Source organism: Gymnoscopelus braueri, assembly GCF_963280865.1.
Source record: "Gymnoscopelus braueri genome assembly, chromosome: 17".
Lineage (NCBI taxonomy): Eukaryota > Metazoa > Chordata > Actinopteri > Myctophiformes > Myctophidae > Gymnoscopelus > Gymnoscopelus braueri.
The window spans coordinates 735755-755947 of NC_137617.1; the positions used below are offsets into that span (position 1 = coordinate 735755).

Here is a 20193-nt window from a genome sequence, read left to right on the forward strand (position 1 = left end):
TTAAGGCGACACATAACAAAATGTGGAACACGTGAAAGGGTCTGAGAGCCTTCTGTATGCACTGGTAGGCTGGAAACTAGAATTAGGTTTATACAGGCAGAAACACACGCACGCACGCACACACGCACTCACACACACACACACGGTGTGTCCTAATTGGCTGGACAAACATCAAAGTCAAACCCGTGGTTGAATCACACGGTCGACTTTCCACACAACAAGCCCCATGCAGCCTGGGGCCCACACACACACTTCAATGGAGACTTTTCATGTTCAATCTAAACTGAATGAATGGTGTGTAAAACTGGCCTTTATCATGTGTGGTGAACCCTGCTGCCACTTGGTGGGACATGAGAGTCCACTGCTTTATCATCCACTGCAACATTTACTGATCCTGTTGTTTTTCCAATTATGGTCCCTGTTCCTTTCAGTGGTGTAAAGTAACTAAGTACATTTACTCAAGTACTGTACTTAAGTAAAAAAGAAATATATGTTTTTACTTCACTGGAGTATTTCCAATGTTAAGTACTTTTACTTCTACTCCACTACATCTCAGAGGCAAATATTGTACTTTTACTACACTACAATAATTTGAAAACTTTAGTTACTAGTTATTTTGCAGAAATATAATTATTACATTATAAATCATACATTAACCACTTTAGCCCTATTTCATACCGAGGCTATTTGAAAATAGCCAATCTACAAGCTCACGACGCGTTGTGAGCTTGTAGATCGGCTATTTTCAAACATTTTAGTACTTTTACTTTTGGTACTTTAAGTATATTTTGATGCTAATACTTTTGTACTTTTACTCAAGTAACATTTTGAACACAGGCCTTTTACTTGTAACAGAGCATTTCTACATTGCAGTATTGATACTTACTTAAGTAGAAAATATGAGCACTTTATCCAACACTGGTTCCTTTCTAATGGGAAATCACCAGCTTTGGTAATGAGAGCACACTGTCGGGTCGACGACAGGAGACATGTTTGGGACCCAGGGCAGAGTCATACCCAAAGACCTGGACACTGTCATAGCCATTAGAAGAGGAAGGCAGGGTAACGATTATCCAGTGGTGGAAAAAGTACTTAAGTACTGAAGTTAAAGTATCAATACTGCAATATAGAAATACTCTGGTACAAGTAATAGTCCGGAATTCAAAATGTACTTGGGTAAAAATACAAAAGTATTGGCATCATAATGTACTTAAAGTACCAAAAGTAAAAGTACTTAGGCAGAATGTCCCATTTCAAGTTTTCAAATGTATAACAATCTTTTGAAAATAGCAGATCTAAGATCGGCTTGTAGATCGGCTTGTAGATCGGCTATTTTCAAATGTCCGACATGAAAATAGGGCTGAAGTGGTTAATGTATGTTTTGTAATAATAATTAAAATCTACAAAGTAACTAGTAACTAAAGTTTTCAAATAATGGAATAAAAGTACCATATTTTCCTGTGAGATGTAGTGGAGTAGAAGTAAAGTATAGAACATTGGAAATACTCCAGTAAAGTAAAATAACCTCAAAACTGTACTTAAGTACAGTACTTGAGTAAATGTACTTAGTTACTTTACACCACTGGTTTCACCCACATAGCATGGAGTTCAGCAGAGGAGCATTAGGCTACATTAATGATAACAGCAGAGAATGGGACACAGACAGGAAGAAAGCAACAGAATCAATGTTTGGCTCTAACTGTCCCATTATCAGTGACAAATGAGAGCTCTGACACACAAACTCTGGGAGTTAAGTAGGACATTCCAATGATCAAGCACCACATAATAGGACACAATGGATTGTGGGAGAAGAGGATGCCATTTGCTGCCACAGAACCCACAGCGAGAACATCACTTCCCATAATGACATTTTGAATGGTTACTAATGGATCATGTCTAGTTCCTAACCAGGTGAAAAGAGAGGATGTTAATGGATCTTATTACACGGCTTGGTTGAATGCTTGATTCTGATTGGTCAATCGCTGAATTCAGCGGTGTGCTATTTCTGAACAATGACCGATGAGCTCTATAACAGACCGCTGTTTAAACAAAGACTCAGAGACCTGCTCATATCAACCTGCGCTGCTTGGTTTTATGCTGTAATCCAACATGACAGCCATGTAAACAAACACACCATGTCATTTACAGCTGAACGTTGCTCTCAAGAATGTTTTTGTAAACACTTGAAGTGAGAAATAGACAATGCAGTAAATGAAAATTGATTATATTTGATCCAATGCACTTCCTTGTTTTCCGAGGGGACCGTGTTGCGCTGGGCGCAACACGGTCTGCTTTCATTGCTGTAAGCAAGGAAACACTTTGTTTTGTTGTTACTTTTGGGTCAACACTTTTAGCTACAAGTAGCTGTGTAAAAAGCAGGGGTGATGTAAGCTTCAGGGTGATTCCTCCGCTCTGCGTCGGTGCATAATCACCCTGTAGGGATTTATTTTTCAATAATTACAAGCTACCCGGCAATTATCCCTTGCATATCTTTAGTTTCTATAACCAGGTGAAAAGATACGGTTTGCCTGACTACACTGCTGTATGGTGAAATTATACCGAGACATACAAGACTGATACAAGATCAGAACGATATATATTTTTTATATGGTTTACAACCTGACCTATCCCTATTTTGGGTATGTCGTTATAGGCTATTGTAGATCGGCTATTTATTTGGCATTTTTTGGCAAAACATCGGTAATAAGTGGTCTACTACTCTCCACAATGGGGATCGGCATCAGCTGCAGAAATCCGGCATCAGTCGGGTTCTAGCATTTTATCTGGGTTTAGGTTTCACATGAGAGGACATCAGACAGGCAGTGATAAAGGAGAGAGGAACTACAATAGTTGTAGTAGCAAAATGATATGTATTTGGTCACGGACACCCATCTAAAAAAAATGTGTTCCAGGGACCCCTCGGAAGCAAAGATTTGCTTCCCAAATATACATATCGTCCATTTGAAAATAGCCAAACTACAAGCTCACAATGCGTCGCAATGCGACGCATTGTGAGCAGTTTTTGGTACGTTAAGTACATTTTGAATTCCGGACTTTTACTTGTAACAGAGGTTTTCTATATTGCAGCATTGATACTTTTAATTAAGTAAACAATTTGAGTACTTTTCCCACCACTGCTACATTCAGCCCAGTAGGCGGTGGTGCTGCATCAGTCACACACAAAACCCCATAACACTACAACAAGTGGCTCGTGAACAGAGTGTACCAACGGCTAGGATGTTGCATTACATCAGCATTACATCAGTATATATGCTCACATGGAGATGAAGGTCATCTTATACTTGGGAACTGGAAACACAAATATGTTGAAGCCCACGACGCAGGGGCTGTGGCTTTTCAGCCTTATGCCATGTGATATATACTTAATATAAGTTAGGGTGACCATACGTCCTCTTTTACCTGGACATGTCCTCTTTTGGGGGGCTGTCCGGCCTGTCCGGGGGGGGTTATAAAATCCTTCAAATGTCCAGAGTTTTGAGTAAGTAAGGGGGGGCGTATCTTAGCAACAATGAAAGCGCTAACTCTCATTGGTCGTGTCATGAGTAAATGAGCCAATGAGCTAATGAGTAAACTCTCAGACGCCAGGATCTTAGTGTTGCGATGTCCGCTTATTTACCGCAACTTCTGGACAAGATTTGGCTTGTTTTTCTGGCTTGTTTTGGTGGTATGTTTCCTTATTTCTCTCACGAGAATTGGCAACACTGCTGACACGCTGCAGGCTGACAGCAACGAGACACACACACTCACTCACTCACTCACTCACTCACACACACACACACACACACACACGCACACACACGCACACGCACGCACACACACACACACACACACACACACACACACACACACACACACACACACACACACAACACACACACACAGTCGCGCTGCCTGTCATTCAATGAAAAAAACTCCGACATAGACTTCATGGAGTACATTTTTGTACCGAATTAAAACAGAATTAAAACTCCTCGGAGCACAGGTCTCCGCCAGGTCAGGTAGGTTATTGTGGGGCAGCAATGTTCGGAATTAGCTAATCAGGATGGAATATGAAAAATTGGATGGAACCATCTTGATCACTTGACTATATGTGTACCGATTTGCATGATGTTTGAATTTGTAGGAGTAATATAAAAAAGAAAAGTGTTGCAAAATTGGCCTCATGGTGGCGCTATAATAGGGCAATGTTAAAAGGGTGGCATTTGTTCTTCAATGTAGTGCGAATGTGCGTGCAAAGTGTCGCAATCGGACGCTGCATTCATGATTTGTGGCATTTTGTTCAAAACGGGCCACTCCTGCAAACTTTAGATGTCAATGTTAGCCAATCAGGATGGAATATGAACATTTTAAAAGATCCATCGTGATCACATCATCGTGATCACATGACTATAGAGATCAAGTGTACCGATGTGCGTGAAATTTGGATAAATTCTGAAGGCTTAATATCAAAGAATGTGTTTTACATAAGTCGGCCTCCTGGTGGCGCTATGAAAGGCAAATGTGAAAAATGCAGGTCAGTTGTTTTTCCTTGGCCTCTAGGGAGTGTGCGTGCAAAGTTTCATGCAGATCGGTGCAGTTATAGGTAAAAACATAAATCGTCCATTTATAGCGCCACCATGAGGCTGATTTGAACATTTTCAAGTGGCATTTCTTCCTCGGCCTAGTGGGAATGTGCGTGTGAAATCTCACGGAAATCGCAAGCTGCGTTCATGATTTGAGGCATTTTGTTGAAAACGGAGCAATCCTGCAAACTTTGGAAGCCAACCTTAGCCAATCAGGATGAAATATGGAAAATTGGACAGATCCGTGTTGATCACATGACTATAGAGATACTGTGTACTGATTTGCGTGATGTTTGGATAAAATCTGTAGGAGTACTGTCAAGAAGTGTGTTTTGCAAAAAGCGGCCTCCTGGTGGCGCTATAAAAGGCTAATTTGAAAAATGTGGGGCAGAGGTTCTGCTCTGTCATCCAGGGAGTGTGTGTGCACAGTTTCGTTGCGATCAAGCCAACGGTGCCGGAGATTAGCTGTACACAAAATGACAGAATGACGGACACACGGACACACGGACGGACACACACACACACACACACACGGACGGACGGACAGGGGGCAAAACATACTCTCTCGCCATGCCTGAGACAATTAAGGTAACAAAAACCCCCAAAAAGTAACAAACCTGGAAAAAAAACGAAAATGTTCGCTTGCTGGGAACGCATGCACGCGCGCTGCTGGTCCATGAGTTTCTTTTGGCATTGCATGCCCATGGCCTGCTGGCCAGTGCTGTTGGGGAAAAACAGCCAATGAGAGATGGCCTGCTGGTTCAGCCAATTAATGAGCACACAACCTCTAATGTCCTGCAGATTTATGTGTGTGTGTGCGTGTGCGTGTGCGTGTGCGTGTGCGTGTGCGTGTGCGTGTGCGTGTGTGTGTGTGTGCGTGTGTGTGTGTGTCTCCTTGCCATACGTTCCTGTCTGACTTGGTCATTAACCGATTAAGACCGGGAACGCATCAGTGTAACCACTTTAACCATTATTTTATACTTTGGCTATTAAAAAATAGCAGATCTACAAGCTCATAGCTTGTGTTTATAGATATTTTTGAATAATCGTGAACATTTGTGCAAATCTTTCGAACCAATCGAATCTTTATATATATATATATTTTATATTCAAATCTTTCCTTCTGGGGAGTCCCTGGAACAACATATTTTGAGATGGGGGTCCGCGGGCCAAATACATATCATTTTGGGGGTCCTTGACATGAAACAGTCTGAGAACCACTGATTATAGCAACAGAAGGTTTTTAAAAAAAGATTTAGAAGACATTTGTAGAATCCCCATAAAAACAAAGATTTGAGTTAACAATGTTCGCTTAAAAAAAAAATATATATATATATATATTCAAAGATGTGCACAAATGTTCACGATTTTTCACAAATAGCATGTCTATAAACACAAGCTATGAGCTTGTAGATCTGCTATTTTTTAATAGCCAAAGTATAAGATAATGGTTCAAATCGAAAATGACAGATGCTTTCCCGGTCTTAATGGGTTATTAAGAAACTGTCCCTAGTGTTCAGTTTTCCTTTAACACTCATCTCCTCTAAAAGCCTCCCCAGTCTCTGTTATCCCTGGAAAAAGACAAGTCAGTTAGAATGTCAGCCAGTGATGTCTGGGGAAAGCTCTGATTAAAGCTCACAGGATGGCAGGATGAGCAACAAGCAGCCCTATCTGTCCTCTTCATGATGCCTTCAGAGTAAACAACACACACGCACACGCCCACGCACATGCACACACACACACACACACACACACACACACACGCACGTGAGAATAAAATACAACCTCACTGATTTACCTGCTGCCTTTGAACTCCCCCCCCCCCCATAGAGCCCACTCCTCAAGGCTTTTTAATGAGAGCAACAATCCACCATCCCCCCCTTTTTCTCTCGGCGACACTGCTCCGACCAAAAGTCTCAGAAAAATGTGAAGTATTGTTGTTGTCGGGCAAAAATCGTGTTTCTCCATTTTGAACTTAACTTGACGCTCTTCGCTAACACACTTCATCCCCAGATGTACACAGAACCAGGACATCACGTGATCACAAGATGTACTGCTCCATTCACTTCCTGGTTAACGTATTTGGGAAATCGCCTGTATCTCGCCTACTGTTTTACTATGTATTTTTGGCGAGACATGCTATATTCAGCGGCCTATAACAAGCGAACGGAAGGTCACGATGACATTTAATTTGTTTTCGTAGAAGCACAGTGAAACCCTCCGTGATTAGCAACGATCAGGGGATCGATCTACTGCAGCTAAATATTCTGTGACTACTTGAAAGGGTAAGAAAAAAATCGCTGGCAGTGGATGATTCATTTATTTATATATTCTGGCAGTGAATGAGTTAACTTGTTGAAGGCGAAAGTGCACATTTCCGTGGGTTTTTATAAATATCGAACACAGGTTTCTTTTTCCATTACCTGAAAAGTTATAGTTTTGGAAATGCAGGGTTTTTAACCGACAGCGTCGCTATAACATAAAAGTCAAAGACCTCTCTTTTAATGTTCTTTATGCCCGGTGGAGGACATGCCCTCCCCTCTCATGCATTTAAATGGGGACATCATCCCCACAGCCTGCCACACACACGGCAGGCCGGGGCCATCGACAGAGCTTTGCAGGTGAAACGGGTCCTGGTCATATTTCACCGGGGTAAGTGGGCGTGACCCTCGAGGCCATTTTAATCCATCCATAATGTCCATCCACCGATACAGTGCATGGAGACCATGTCCTCTCTGTCCTTGTTGTTGCCCCTCAACGCTCTGATCTCTGATATAGGAGGGACATCACTTCTGCCCTCCCTTCAACCCCCACTTTGTCTCAATGGTGGAAAAACTACTGACATTTCTTACTTAAGTAAAAGTATCAATACTGCAATGTAGCAGTGGTGGAAAAATTACTCACATTTGTTACTTAAGTAAAAGTATCAATACTGCAATGTAGAAATACTCTGTTACAAGTAGCCTACAAGTCTGGAATTCAAAATGTAGTTGAGTAAAAGTACAAAAGTATTGGTATCAAAATGTACTTAAAGACCAAAAGTAGAAAGTACTCATATTGCAGAATGTCCAATTTCAAATGAAAATAGCAGATCTACAAGCTCACAACGTGTCGATGTAGATCGGCTAGTTGAACTATTTTTAAATGTTTTTAGAAATAGTTAAAAAATGGCAAAGAAGTTTAGGGATAAGGGGTAAGGCACCGGCAAAAATATGGCCTATGGTCTATTTCTTCCACCCCTGCCCATCGCGGGAACTGATTCCTTGCACGTGTCTTTCAACTTTACATGCTGTGCACGTTGTGCACGTCAGGATGTATTTCAAACACATCAAACATCCTCACAGCCTCTGCCGTCCGCCTCTATGTCCGACGACATTTTGAGCACATTGCGTGTTGGCTCTATAATGGCTCTCTAGTTTATGTCTGTCTGTCAGTGTGTGTGTGTGTGTGTGTGTGTGTGTGTGTGTGTGTGTGTGTGTGTGTGTGTGTGTGTGTGTGTGTGTGTGTGTGTGTGTGCGACTGTGCACACGTGTGTGTGTGTGTGTGTGTGTGTGTGTGTGTGTGTGTGTGTGTGTCCTCTGTCCCACCATATGTTTGCCATGGTACTTAGAGGGACCATATGGTGGCCACTCGCTGACACATTGCTTTACATACCAACATAGCAGCACAGTGCTGCTGTACACCACTCTGCAGCCTGCAATGCAGCATATGTCCACTAGGATGTGTTTTTTAACCCATGAAGACCGGGAATCTGTGCCATTTTAAGAATTATTTGGGCTATTCAAAAATAGCAGATATACAAGCTCATAGCGCGGCACCGAGTGCAGACAGGGATAATGCGCAATTTATTTTTAAATCGTGAAAATGTGTGCACATCTTTGAATACATCTACATTTTTAACTCAAATCTTTGCTTCTGGGGGGGAACAAAATATTTTCATATGGGGGTCCGCGGGCAAATACATATAATTTTGGGGGTCCTTGACATGAAAAAGTCTAAGAACCACTGATATATATATTATTTTTTTAAACTGTTAAGATTTAGAAGACTCCCCCAGAAGCAATGAGATTTGAGTTACAAATGTTCGCTTAAAAAAAAATATATATATATATTATATATTCAAAGACTTGCCAAAAAAAACAAGCTTTTAAAAAAATAGCAGATCTACAAGCTCATAGCGCGGCACTCGGTGCCGCGCTATGAGCTTGTATATCTGCTATTTTTTAATAGCCAAAGGAATCTAAAAATGACACACAGATGCGTTCCTGGTCTTAATAGACGTCTGCATCTTATATCTCACAGCTTTGGGGAGCAAGTTGCTGATGCAAACTTTTAATGCTTGAGCGACAAAACGCTCAGCTCAGGAATACAAAACAGTTTTTTTTTATTCGGGGGTTATTCAGTGTTTCCCTCACGTAAGTAGAGAACCGTCCGACCAACCGACTTCAAAGTCGGCGCGCGTAGTATCGCAGAGGACCCGAGGGAGTGGTGTGAGGGAGTGGTGTGAGGGAGTGGTGTGAGGGAGTGATAGGCCAAGTGGGAAGTCGGTTGGATCAGCAGTTGTCCAAAAATAAATATGTATTAACCCGCAAATCCCCATATATGGAGTTCCCTGATGTCATATGTGTCCGTATGGCTGACATGGACCTCCATATATGGCCATGAGAGGGACACAGGCAGGCAGGCAGGCAGGCAGACAGACAGACAGACAGACAGACAGACAGACAGACAGACAGACAGACAGACAGACAGACAGACAGACAGACAGACAGACAGACAGACAGACAGACAGACAGATAAAGAGATCCCCATATGGGCATAAAAGGCCACAGACAGACAGTGGTGGATTCTTTTTTTTTTACTTAAGTAAAAGTATCAATACTGCAATATAGACATACTCTGTCACAAGTAAAAGTCCGGAATTCAAAATGTACTCGAGTAAAGTATTGCCATCAAAATGTACTTAAATTACCAGAAGTAAAAGTACTCATTATGCAGAATGTCCCATTTCACGAAGTCACATGTATAAAAATCTTTTGAAAATAGCAGATCTACAAGCTCGCAATGTGAGCTTGTTGATCTGCTATTTTCAAATGGCCGAAATGTATAGGGCTGAAGTGGTTAATGTAAGTTTTGTAATAATCTACAAAGTAACTAGTAACTAAAGTTTTCAAATAATTGTGGTGAGTAAAAGTACAATATTTGGATCCGAGATGTAGTGGAGTAGAAGTAAAAGTATTGGAAATTGGAAATACTCAAGTAAATTACAAATACCTCAAAATGTTACTTAATAAGGGCATCATAAAGGGCATCGTTCCTGACTGGCATCGTTCCCTAGGCTGCAGTCTAGTATGTGTAAATGGTGAATATTTCAGGTTGCTGTTTGAATAAACAGTCCTGTAAGGATGCTGCTCAGATATTGCTTTGTTTAACTTAGCTGAGCCTATTACTCACACCATTGAAGGTTATTATTCACCAGTGTTTTCAGTTCTTTGAGTAGACGGAGAGAAACTGATTCTCATTGAGAGCAATCCTAAGTAGGCTAATGTATCTCTCCATGGGAGAGATAATTCTCTCCACTGTCTTATAAGTACATGTTGCAACTATATATTTTATTAGATTAATTGAATAATAAGCACTTTTTAATGTATTTTTTGGGCGGTGAAACCGCCCCTATAAGTGAGGTTTGGAAATTTGTACAATTATCCTGCGCTGCGATTGGCCAAAAATGTACTCCGCCTAACCCTGCACCGTGATTGGCCAATCACAATCTATTCAGGACTGTGATTGGCCAGTGTCACATGACACATGTGCATAGCCCTATATAAGAAACCATAACTTAAAAAAAAACATACATTGTTTTTTTTAAAGTTATGGTTTCGTCCATCATAAAGAGTGTTTCAATAAATGTATTTATCTTTTGTACATGATTGGTTGAATCCATTCAGTATTGTGATTAGCTAGCAAGACACCGCCCACTTCACACAGGGTGTGATTTTTTTATATACCAACAATATTTGTTTTAAATAATTGATGTATTCAATTAGCCTGATTAACTGATATCTATTTGACACTTTATTGTACAATGGTGCCACTCAAAAAAATAGCCGTTCTACAAGCTCACAACGTGTCATGATGCGACACATTTTGAGCTTGCAGGGCGGCTATATTCATAATTGATTACAATTATGAAAAAAGATTAAATTGATCCGTTCAATTAACTGTTGCTCCCCTAGTACGTTTGACAATCTCACAACTACAATAAGTGAATGTGAGTGCTGTTGAATACATTTTTGTTTGTTTGTTTGTCTGTCTGTTTGCTTGCTTGTTTTACTATGGGAGGTTGTATTTGAGAGCTGTGTTTACTGCACATGAGCTTGTTATCTTTCTAGAGAGAGAGAGAACAATGGCTTCTCTTATTGCATTGCAACTTTCCAGGAATAGAAAGCCTGCGGTTTCTATTCGCTTGGATTCCCCATCGATGATGTCACTGGTAGACAGGATTCTGAACTGTCCACAGCCCTCCTCTGAGACACTGAGTAGACAAAAAGGCTACCATTTTATCATGAGTATTAGTGAGGACCAATTATATGAAGACAGGTTGAAAATGGGTGAAGTCGTCCTTTAAGTTCAGTTCTTGAGCACATGTACTTAGTTACTTTCCACCACTGCTGTTACAGTAGCTGATCCAAGTGTTCGGTGTGTTGTGGAGGTTTCCAGTGTGTCAGATGCTGTCTCTTCTCTGCTACAGTAGCTGTTCCACACACCTCACACTGCTGAGAGCAACAGGCTGGCTGAGGCCTTCCTGGGCCTGCTACCTGATCTAACACCCACCTGTTGAACGAGTGGCTCAGGACATTGGTGGGAAAAAGTACTCACATTTTTTACTTAAGTAAAAGTGGAAATACTCTGTTACTCTGTTAGAAGTAAAAGTCCGGAATTCAAAATGTACTTGATTAAAAGCACAAAGTATTGGCATCAAAGTGTACTTAAAGTACCAAAAGTAAATGTTATGTATGCAGAATGTCCCATTTCAAGTTTTCAAATGTATAAAAAGTATTTTGAAAATACAATGCGATGCGACGCATTGTGAGCTTGTAGATCTGCTATTTTGAAATGGGCGAAATGTATGCAGGGCTGAAGTGGCTATTGTATGTTTTGTAATAATAATCAAAATCTACAAAGTAACTTTTCATTTAAAATAAATGTAGTGGAGTAAAATTACTTGGATCCGAGATGTAGTGGAATAGAAATAAAAGTATTGGAAATTGGAAATACTCAAGTGAAGTACAAATACCTAAACATTGTACTTAACACATTGACTGCCAGAGTTTATTCATAATGTACTCACCCCTGTGCCAGCGATTTGCGTGTTTTTTTATTTTTTTATTTTGTAATTTTTCATTCAAATAAATTGTCTGACTGCGGTTTTAAACACATAAGACAGATCTACCAGCAGAGAGCAGCAAATAGACACATTGATCACTCGCTGACTCGCTCGCCCCCCCAAACAGGCTCAAACAGTCAATACGTCATGACCGGATGTGACGTTTTCGACAATCGCTGATCGGCCTTAAGTACGATGTGATACACGACGACGATGACTGTTCGTCACACGTCTAAAGAAAATAGAAGTGGAGCTCTCCGTTTGTTTTTTATACCGTGTGAAAAACCGTGTTTTTCCCTATTCTGGACAAAAATTACCGGGAAAAAAAATGAGAACCGGAATCGGAATCTGCGTCATGAAACCGGATCCCGGTGTGTGTGAAGTAAGTGGAGAACGAAACCTATGATGAAAAATAAACAGAACATTAAACAAAGTCCAAAGAACGAGTTAACTCGTTCTTCAGAATTGTGGCACGCAAGCGATGGATTTGAAAAACGAATTAATTCGATCTAGGCAATCAATGTGTTAAGTACAGTACTTAAGTAAATGTACTTAGTTACTTTCCACCACTGGCCCAGGAGGTAGAGGGGCCGCTTGAATGTCCCCAGTTGGAGAGGACAGTGTGATGACTCCATCTGCTTTTCAGAATGGAGCAAAATGCCTTGGCTGTCACTTTCCCCACTCCCACACTAACAGATTGCCTTGTGTCAAGGTGTGGCTTAGAAGATGGAACAGGCAACGTGCACAGATTTGTTCTCTCTCTCCCAGACACACGACAAGTTTGCACATGCTCTCATCACATCACGCACACGCACACACACTCACACTCACACTCACACTCACACTCACACTCACACTCACACTCACACTCACACACCCACCCGTGCGCAAACGAGTGCACTAGTACATGATTGTCCACTTGCACACAGACACCGACGCACACACAACGTCAATACAGCAGGCGGTGGCATACGTGCTTGTTTTTTTGGGGATTCAATAATTCAATAATTCAATGTCAGAGTGGTGACCCGACGACTGGTAATATTGTCCGCTTTCTCATCCTGTAAAGGAAAATTGTGCCCTAGGCGTTTTATTACCGTTATTTGTGGTTGCTAACTTGTCATAAGAGTGGTCCAGGACCCCCAGTTCATAACGAGTGATGGTCTTCATTTCGGGGACCCCCCCACAGCAGCTCAGAACGGGAGTCTGGAGAGAGTACCCATTTATCAGCTTCATTTTTATAGGGTCTGGTCTGCCACTGGCCAGCTGAGTGTCACGTTACTGCCCTCGTTCACATTGATGTCTTCTGACACTTTGTTTATGAGTACTATCAGAATAGAGCTGTTTAACACTTCTTTTAACCAAAGAAAATCACTTACCCTACCTTTAAGTTGAATCTGAAACACAATTTTAAACAATATAGAGGGGGTCCCTGCTTCATCTCTCTCTCTCTCTCTCTCTCTGCTAGGGGGTCCTTGGCCTGAAAAACGTTGAAGAGCCCTGCTCTACACCATGTACTGTAACACCACTGCTGTGTGTTGGTGTGTTTGTGCACTCATCCACGCAGCAGTGGGAGAATATGTTTTTCTTTCTTCTTTATCTGAGTGGGAACAGCAGTTTGTGAGATGACAAAGAAGTAGTGTGTGTGTTCAGAGACACATGTTTGGAGGAGGAGATGGATAGAAGAATATCCTCTCTGTTCTCCTGTAACTCCACTACAGATGTATCGATGATGATACCTGAGCCATCCTTTCTTACTCTCAAACGAGACAAGGGGATGCGGTCAGGATCGATTTGTCCAATATTAGATGCATCGCATGCGTTTATCCGCACCGCAGAGTGAAATTGGCAAACGGCTCAGATGTACTACGAACGCCGGCAATTGAAAGTATTGAACGGTGTCATGCACATGCACGGATGTGCGCGCTTGAACGCGTTCGCCTCGATTCATGACCCAAGTACCCAAATGGCTATCTTATTTGCATACATGGTTTACAGGTGAGCGTGCAAATGTGTCCTCACTCCTCACGTGCACGGTATATAAGCAACGCAACATTTTGGCTACAGTACTGCTGCTGCCAGTACCCTATCTGCACACAACACAACGTGCACGCAACGTGCGCGTGACATCATTAAAATAGCGATCTGATCATCTGCCAGTAAAAAAAAATCACCATTACAACCTTGCTAACAACACACACACCCTAATTACTCTCAGTCAGTCACTCTCTCCTCTATCTCTCTCTTCTCTCTCTCTCTCTCTCCAAACACATCTGATGCTTTGAAGTTTGCAATCAGTTCAGTTGAATGGAGGTCTGCGTCTTTATAATGCTGCTCTCTCTATATATTTTATTTATAAGGCATATTAGATCTAAAGTTAGAGTAAGACGACTGGAAGGAGAGAATGTCCATAAGAAAGCTGTCAAGCCTAAAGAAGGCAGTACAATCTACTATGATAGATTCTTCTTCATAATAATCCAAATACTGCATGTACGTAATTCCATGAACAGTGGATTCATTTGACTGTCGAGCAGCTCAAGCCACCAAAGATTGATGATTGATTACAACTGAATGGATGAATGGCTTTAAAACAGAATGAGTCAAAATGTCGTATTCCAACTGAGCAGGAGAAGAGTTTTCCTCTCTGTCTCTGTCTTCAGAGACAGAGAGGAAAACTCTTCAGCCTCTGTGTTGTTTTGTTTGCTTGTTTGTTTGTTATTCCACTGTGGGAGTGAGACTGGGAGGTGTATGTGTGCGTGTGTGTGTGCGTGTGCGTGTGCGCGTGCGTGCGTGCGTGCGTGCGTGCGTGCGTGCGTGCGTGCGTGCGTGCGTGCGTGTGTAGTATACACACACACACACACACACATTGCTTTTTATAAATGCATTACCAACATGCATACCATGGTGGAAAAAGTACTCAGATTTTTTTCTTAAGTAAAAGTATCAATACTGCAATGTAGAAATACTCTGTTAGGGCGCGCTCTCACCAAAAGTTGGCTGGCCGCTGTTAAACGCAGGTTGTGCGCGGCCAGGTTTTTTGTAGCCAGCGGATTCTAAAAAACGGGAGTGACGCACCTGTCACTCACTTTCAGGACCCTCCCCGTAGCCCGCTCCGCCTGCTGCCTTGAGCACCATGTTGCTTCCTGAGTCTTGGGATGGTCCGCCTTCGACTCACCCGATTGGACAGAGGAGGAAAATCAGCTCCTGCCTCCAGCAGTTTTCTGCTTCAAATGGACAAGTCGCGTAGAGCAGATAAACGCAAGGTCTGCGCGACAAGCGGAAAAATCCGCTCTTGCGTGAATCCACGCATTTACATTGACAATGCATTGGCAGATTCTGCCCCAGAGGTAAAATAAAAGTGCGGTGAGAGCGCGCCCTTACAAGTAAAAGGCCTGTGTTCAAAATGTTACTTGAGTAAAAGTACAAAAGTATTGGCATCAAAATATACTTAAAGTATCGAAAGTATAAGTACTAAAACTTAGAAAATAGCAGATCTACAAGCTCACATCGCGATGCGTTGTGAGCTTGTAGATCTGCTATTTTCAAATAGCCTACAGTATGTATAAAGTAGGCCTAAAGTGGTTAATGTATGCGTTGTAATATAATGATTTATATCTGCAAAGTAACTAGTATCTAAAGTTTTCAAATAATTGTAGTGATGTAAAAGTACAATATTTGCCTCTGAGATGTAGTGGAGTAGAAGTAAAAGTATTGAAAATTGGAAATACTTGGAAAAGTACCTCAACATTGTGCTTAAGTACAGTACTTGATTAAATGTACTTAGTTACTCTCCACCACCGAACACACCATAATAACACCAGGAAGTCCTCAAACTTCATGCTGTATATTACCACCCAGTTCCATCCTGGTGTTGTGTATATGACATGTAAAAAGTGACATTCTGTATGCATTATGCTCCGAAATGATCTTTTTGTCCTTGTCCCTCCAGTTCCAGCCAACATCTACAAAGTGTCAGAAGACATCAATGTGAACGAGGGCAGTAACGTGACACTCAGCTGTCTGGCCAGTGGCAGACCAGACCCTATCATCACCTGGAGACTACTCAACCCTTCAGGTAAGAGAGGGAGAGGGACACCGTCGTTTTTACCCCACAGGGGGAATTCAGCTTCACCAAGCTGATGGCTGGTGGTCATGATGAGTGCTCAGGGGGAGCACTTCGACACATAAGCTGAATTCCATTCCCCAAAGCTCGGTCACTCGCTCACTCTCCTCGCTTCCTCCACTCGCGCCTAAGCCCCGCCCCTGCGAGGAGCCGAGGATTATTTGCGAGGACGCTGTGGTCGACCGGTTTCCCTCAAAGGATCGGAATAAGGATAGGATAGGATAGTTCCTTTTAACAGGACGTTCATGAAAGTCCTTGCGGGCTTGTTTCCAATGAGGGCCTGTGAGCAATTAGGGGTTAAGAGTCTTGCTCAGGGACAAATTTCACTTCATCGACACATATGCTAGCGTGGCCTGGAATCGTACCTGGGGCAACCAGGGCCTCTGGCTCCCTAGGGGGGCTCACTAACCACTCAGCTATGGCCGCCCCCATGCACTCCGCGTCATTTCAAAGCGACGGCAAATTCCGCAATCACTTATGACGTCTCACACAGCTGGACCAGAGCTGTGGATGAAAATATACATGCATAGAATAATATGCAGGTATAGAATTATACAGAATATAAGAATAGACAATTCATCAATGTGGATGGCCACATCGTTATCTTTATAGTTAACATTGTTGTGCAAGGCCATTTATTCCTGAAAAGTGAATGAAGCGCCAGGATGAGCAAACTTACATTTATGAATTTAATCCTGACCTGTCCCTCTTTTTTCTCGTACAGTCCCCAGATGTACTCCATGAAGTGTAGATGTGTGTCAAATGGTAAATGGTAAATGGTGCATTTATATAGCGCTTCTATCCGAAGTGCTTTACATTGATTGTGCCATTAACCCATTCACACACACATTCATACAGGAAACCATGCAAGGCTGCTCATCGGGAGCAATTAGGGGTTCAGCATCTTGCTCAAGGACACTTCGACACTAACTCTAGGGGAGCGCCCCAGCCCGGGATCGAACTGGGAACCTTTCGGTTTTCCAGTTCACTCTACCCGGCCACTCTACCCCTGAGCCACTGCCGCCCCCACTGTCAAAAAGGAAACGTCGCACCCGAGGGGCGCGCAGAATGGTGGATGCATATTTATAGCAGAAACAGGTTCACATTTAACTATAGCCGTACTCATTCAATTCTGAACTGATTCTTAAAATGTTGTGTGTGTGTGTGTGTGTGTGTGTGTGTGTGTGTGTGTGTGTGTGTGTGAGATGCGCAACGAGTGAGCGGAGGCGAAAGGGGGGGGGGGGGTGGCGGCCGGTGTTTTCGGCATGGTTTTGGATTTCAAGCATTGTTTATGTGGCCACATGTGGAGGAGGACCATGTATACGTAACTGGAGAAGGGAGAAAAAAAGAAAAAAAAAAAGGGTACACGTGATGCGGAAGTCTGCCGCGAGGAGTTGTGGAGACAGCTCGAGCGTACACGTCATGTACACTCGCTCAATGCGGAAGCGGAGAGCCTCCTCGCCTCGACTCCACTCGTCTCCTCCAAGAAGCATATGAACAATTGGAACCTGACTACTTCCGGTTCGAAGTCGGAGTGACCGAGTGGGAGTGAGCGAGTGGCCGAGATTTTCGGTATTGGAATTTAGCTATCCACCTGTTTCCGCGGGAATTTCCTGGAGCAAAAATCCTGTGTGGGAAACATCCTGCGGGGGGACCGGAAGTAGGAAATAGCGGCTCAGTGTGTTTACATTTGCCAGCAGAACGTAGCTGTACTGCGAACGGGCCTTTTGCATGTAGTTGAAGCGCAAGGGGGCGGGGGGCGGGGGGGGAGAGAGTCAGCGCACTGAAGTCAAGGCACAGACTACTGTGTTGTTGACGGACAACGGATGCACGCTTATGAGAAACAACACAAATAAAACCTGGCAAAACAGTTGCATGCATTAGCGCAAGATGAGGATAAATGAAACATTCAGTCTAAATGTCCAGCAACTACTACCAATACTTTTGTATTTGAAACCTTACATTTCTCTAAATATTATAAACTCTTAGGACAGCCTAATACAAATATAATTTATGAAAAGGCTACTATAGGCTACAGTGAAGTCGGACTGAATGACTGAAACGTTTTTTTCTTTTTTAACTCTCTTGGTGATTATCTGGCACAGTAGTTGTGGATTAGCAAACTGGACATTAATGTTTCCTTTTCGCGTGCGAATTACTGGACATTTAGACTGAATGTTTCCTTTACCCTCATCTTGCACTAATGCACGCAACTGTTTTGCCATGTTTTATTTGTGTTGTTTCTCATAATAAGCGTGCGTGCATCCGTTGTCTGTCAACAACACAGTAGTCTGTAGTGTGCCTTGACTTCAGTGCGCTGACTCTCTCCCCATGCACCGCCCCCCCGCCCCCTTGCGCTTCAACTACATGCAAAAGGCCCGTTCGCGTCAACAACACAGTAGTCTGTAGTGTGCCTTGACTTCAGTGCGCTGACTCTCTCCCCATGCACCGCCCCCTTGCGCTTCAACTACATGCAAAAGGCCCGTTCGCCAGCTGCGAACGAGCTACGTTCTGCTGGCAAATGTAAACACACTGAGCCGCTATTTCCTACTTCCGGTCCCCCCGCAGGATGTTTCCCACACAGGATTTTTGCTCCAGTAAATTCCCGCGGAAACAGGTGGATAGACCTGGGCTGGGAGTTGAACCAGGGACCTTCTGTTTTGCAGGCAGCCTCTCTACCCATAGAGAGGTCCATAGTTTAGTTGAGTATTGGTTACATGCTGTGGTGATTTAAAATTGGGTTTTGGCTGTTTAGAGCTCCATCTGAGAGACGGTGGGGTCGTTGGCGACTAGTTTCATAGAATAATGTAAGCTACTTTTGTTAGGTGCTTCAGGAGATTAGCATTGCTTTTACTAGATGTATGTATCGTACATATAATTAACGGAATGTCAGTCTGTCAGTCTGTCAGTAGTGCTTAGTTTTCCTCAGTGACTGTTGCAATTGCTCTGCACTTGCACATGGCCATTCATCATTAGCAAATACCCACAGTGTGTGTGGGGACGTGACAGTGCGCGCGCGTGTGTGTGTGTGTGTTGGAACTGTTGCAGGTACCAACAGTCACTTTCCATGCCTGAGATACTGTCTGTGCACAGTGCATAACCCAAACTGCACTTTGGGTGCTCATATTCCCCGAAGGGTATGGTCTAGCAACTTATAATAATATAATTCATAAGTGCTGTTCATAATGCATTATAAACTCAGTGGAACAAAACATTATAACTACCAGGTAACACTTTACTTAAAGGCCGGGTCTATAATGCATTATAATCACATTTATAAAGCATTACAATGCATCATAATTCATTATAATGCACTTATATAATTCTTCATAACACTCGTAATAAATATTTATAATTATGCATAACAACTTATATCAAATACACTTTATAACTAGTTAAGTTATGGTAGTTATAATGTGCTGTTCCACTGAGCTTATAATGCATTCATGACCAGCACTTATAATACATAATACACAAATGCTATAAGTTGTCATACATGATTATAAACAGTTATAACAAGTGTTATAATGCCTCATGAGCACATTATAATGCATTATACAGTAAATGTGATTGTAATGCATTATAGACCCGACCAAGTAAAGTGTTACTGAAAAGTTTAGTTACAAGATATCTGTAGATTTGATTACAAAACATACAGTACATAAGCTCTATATTGTACTTTGGTTGCAAATTTGCAAATAGCTGATCTACAGTTTACAGTTTAGGCATTTAGCAGACACTCTTAATCCAGAGTGACTTACAGTAAGCAAGGACACAAGATAATACATCATAATACATCATAATACATCAATAATACATCAAATGCATAGAAATAGTAATCTAATAATAAAGTCATACATAAGTAAACCAATAATCTAATAATAACAACTAATACATACGTAAACCAAGAAAAAAAATCATCAGCCTATACACACTATAGAATGCCAGGTCAACAATGACCTGGCATCTGTCTAGTTCATTATTATTTTTTGTTAGTTAGTTATCTTATTGACACAAATGTATACATAACATGCTCTCTAAATTACATTTTAGCCTTTGCATAATCTACAAGCTCAGAACGTGTCCTTCAATCAGCTGAC

At 42.1% G+C, this 20193-nt stretch overlaps 1 protein-coding gene across 1 annotated transcript in view; it reads left to right on the forward strand.

Annotated features, from left to right (window-relative positions):
• LOC308105275 (limbic system-associated membrane protein-like) overlaps nt 1-20193 on the forward strand; it is a 213493-nt gene that overhangs the window by 169777 nt on the left and 23523 nt on the right. Inside the window, exon 4 of the mRNA XM_080455919.1 lies at nt 15920-16045. Within this exon, the coding sequence (XP_080312045.1) occupies nt 15920-16045 (126 nt within the window). The remainder of the gene's footprint in view (nt 1-15919; nt 16046-20193) is intronic.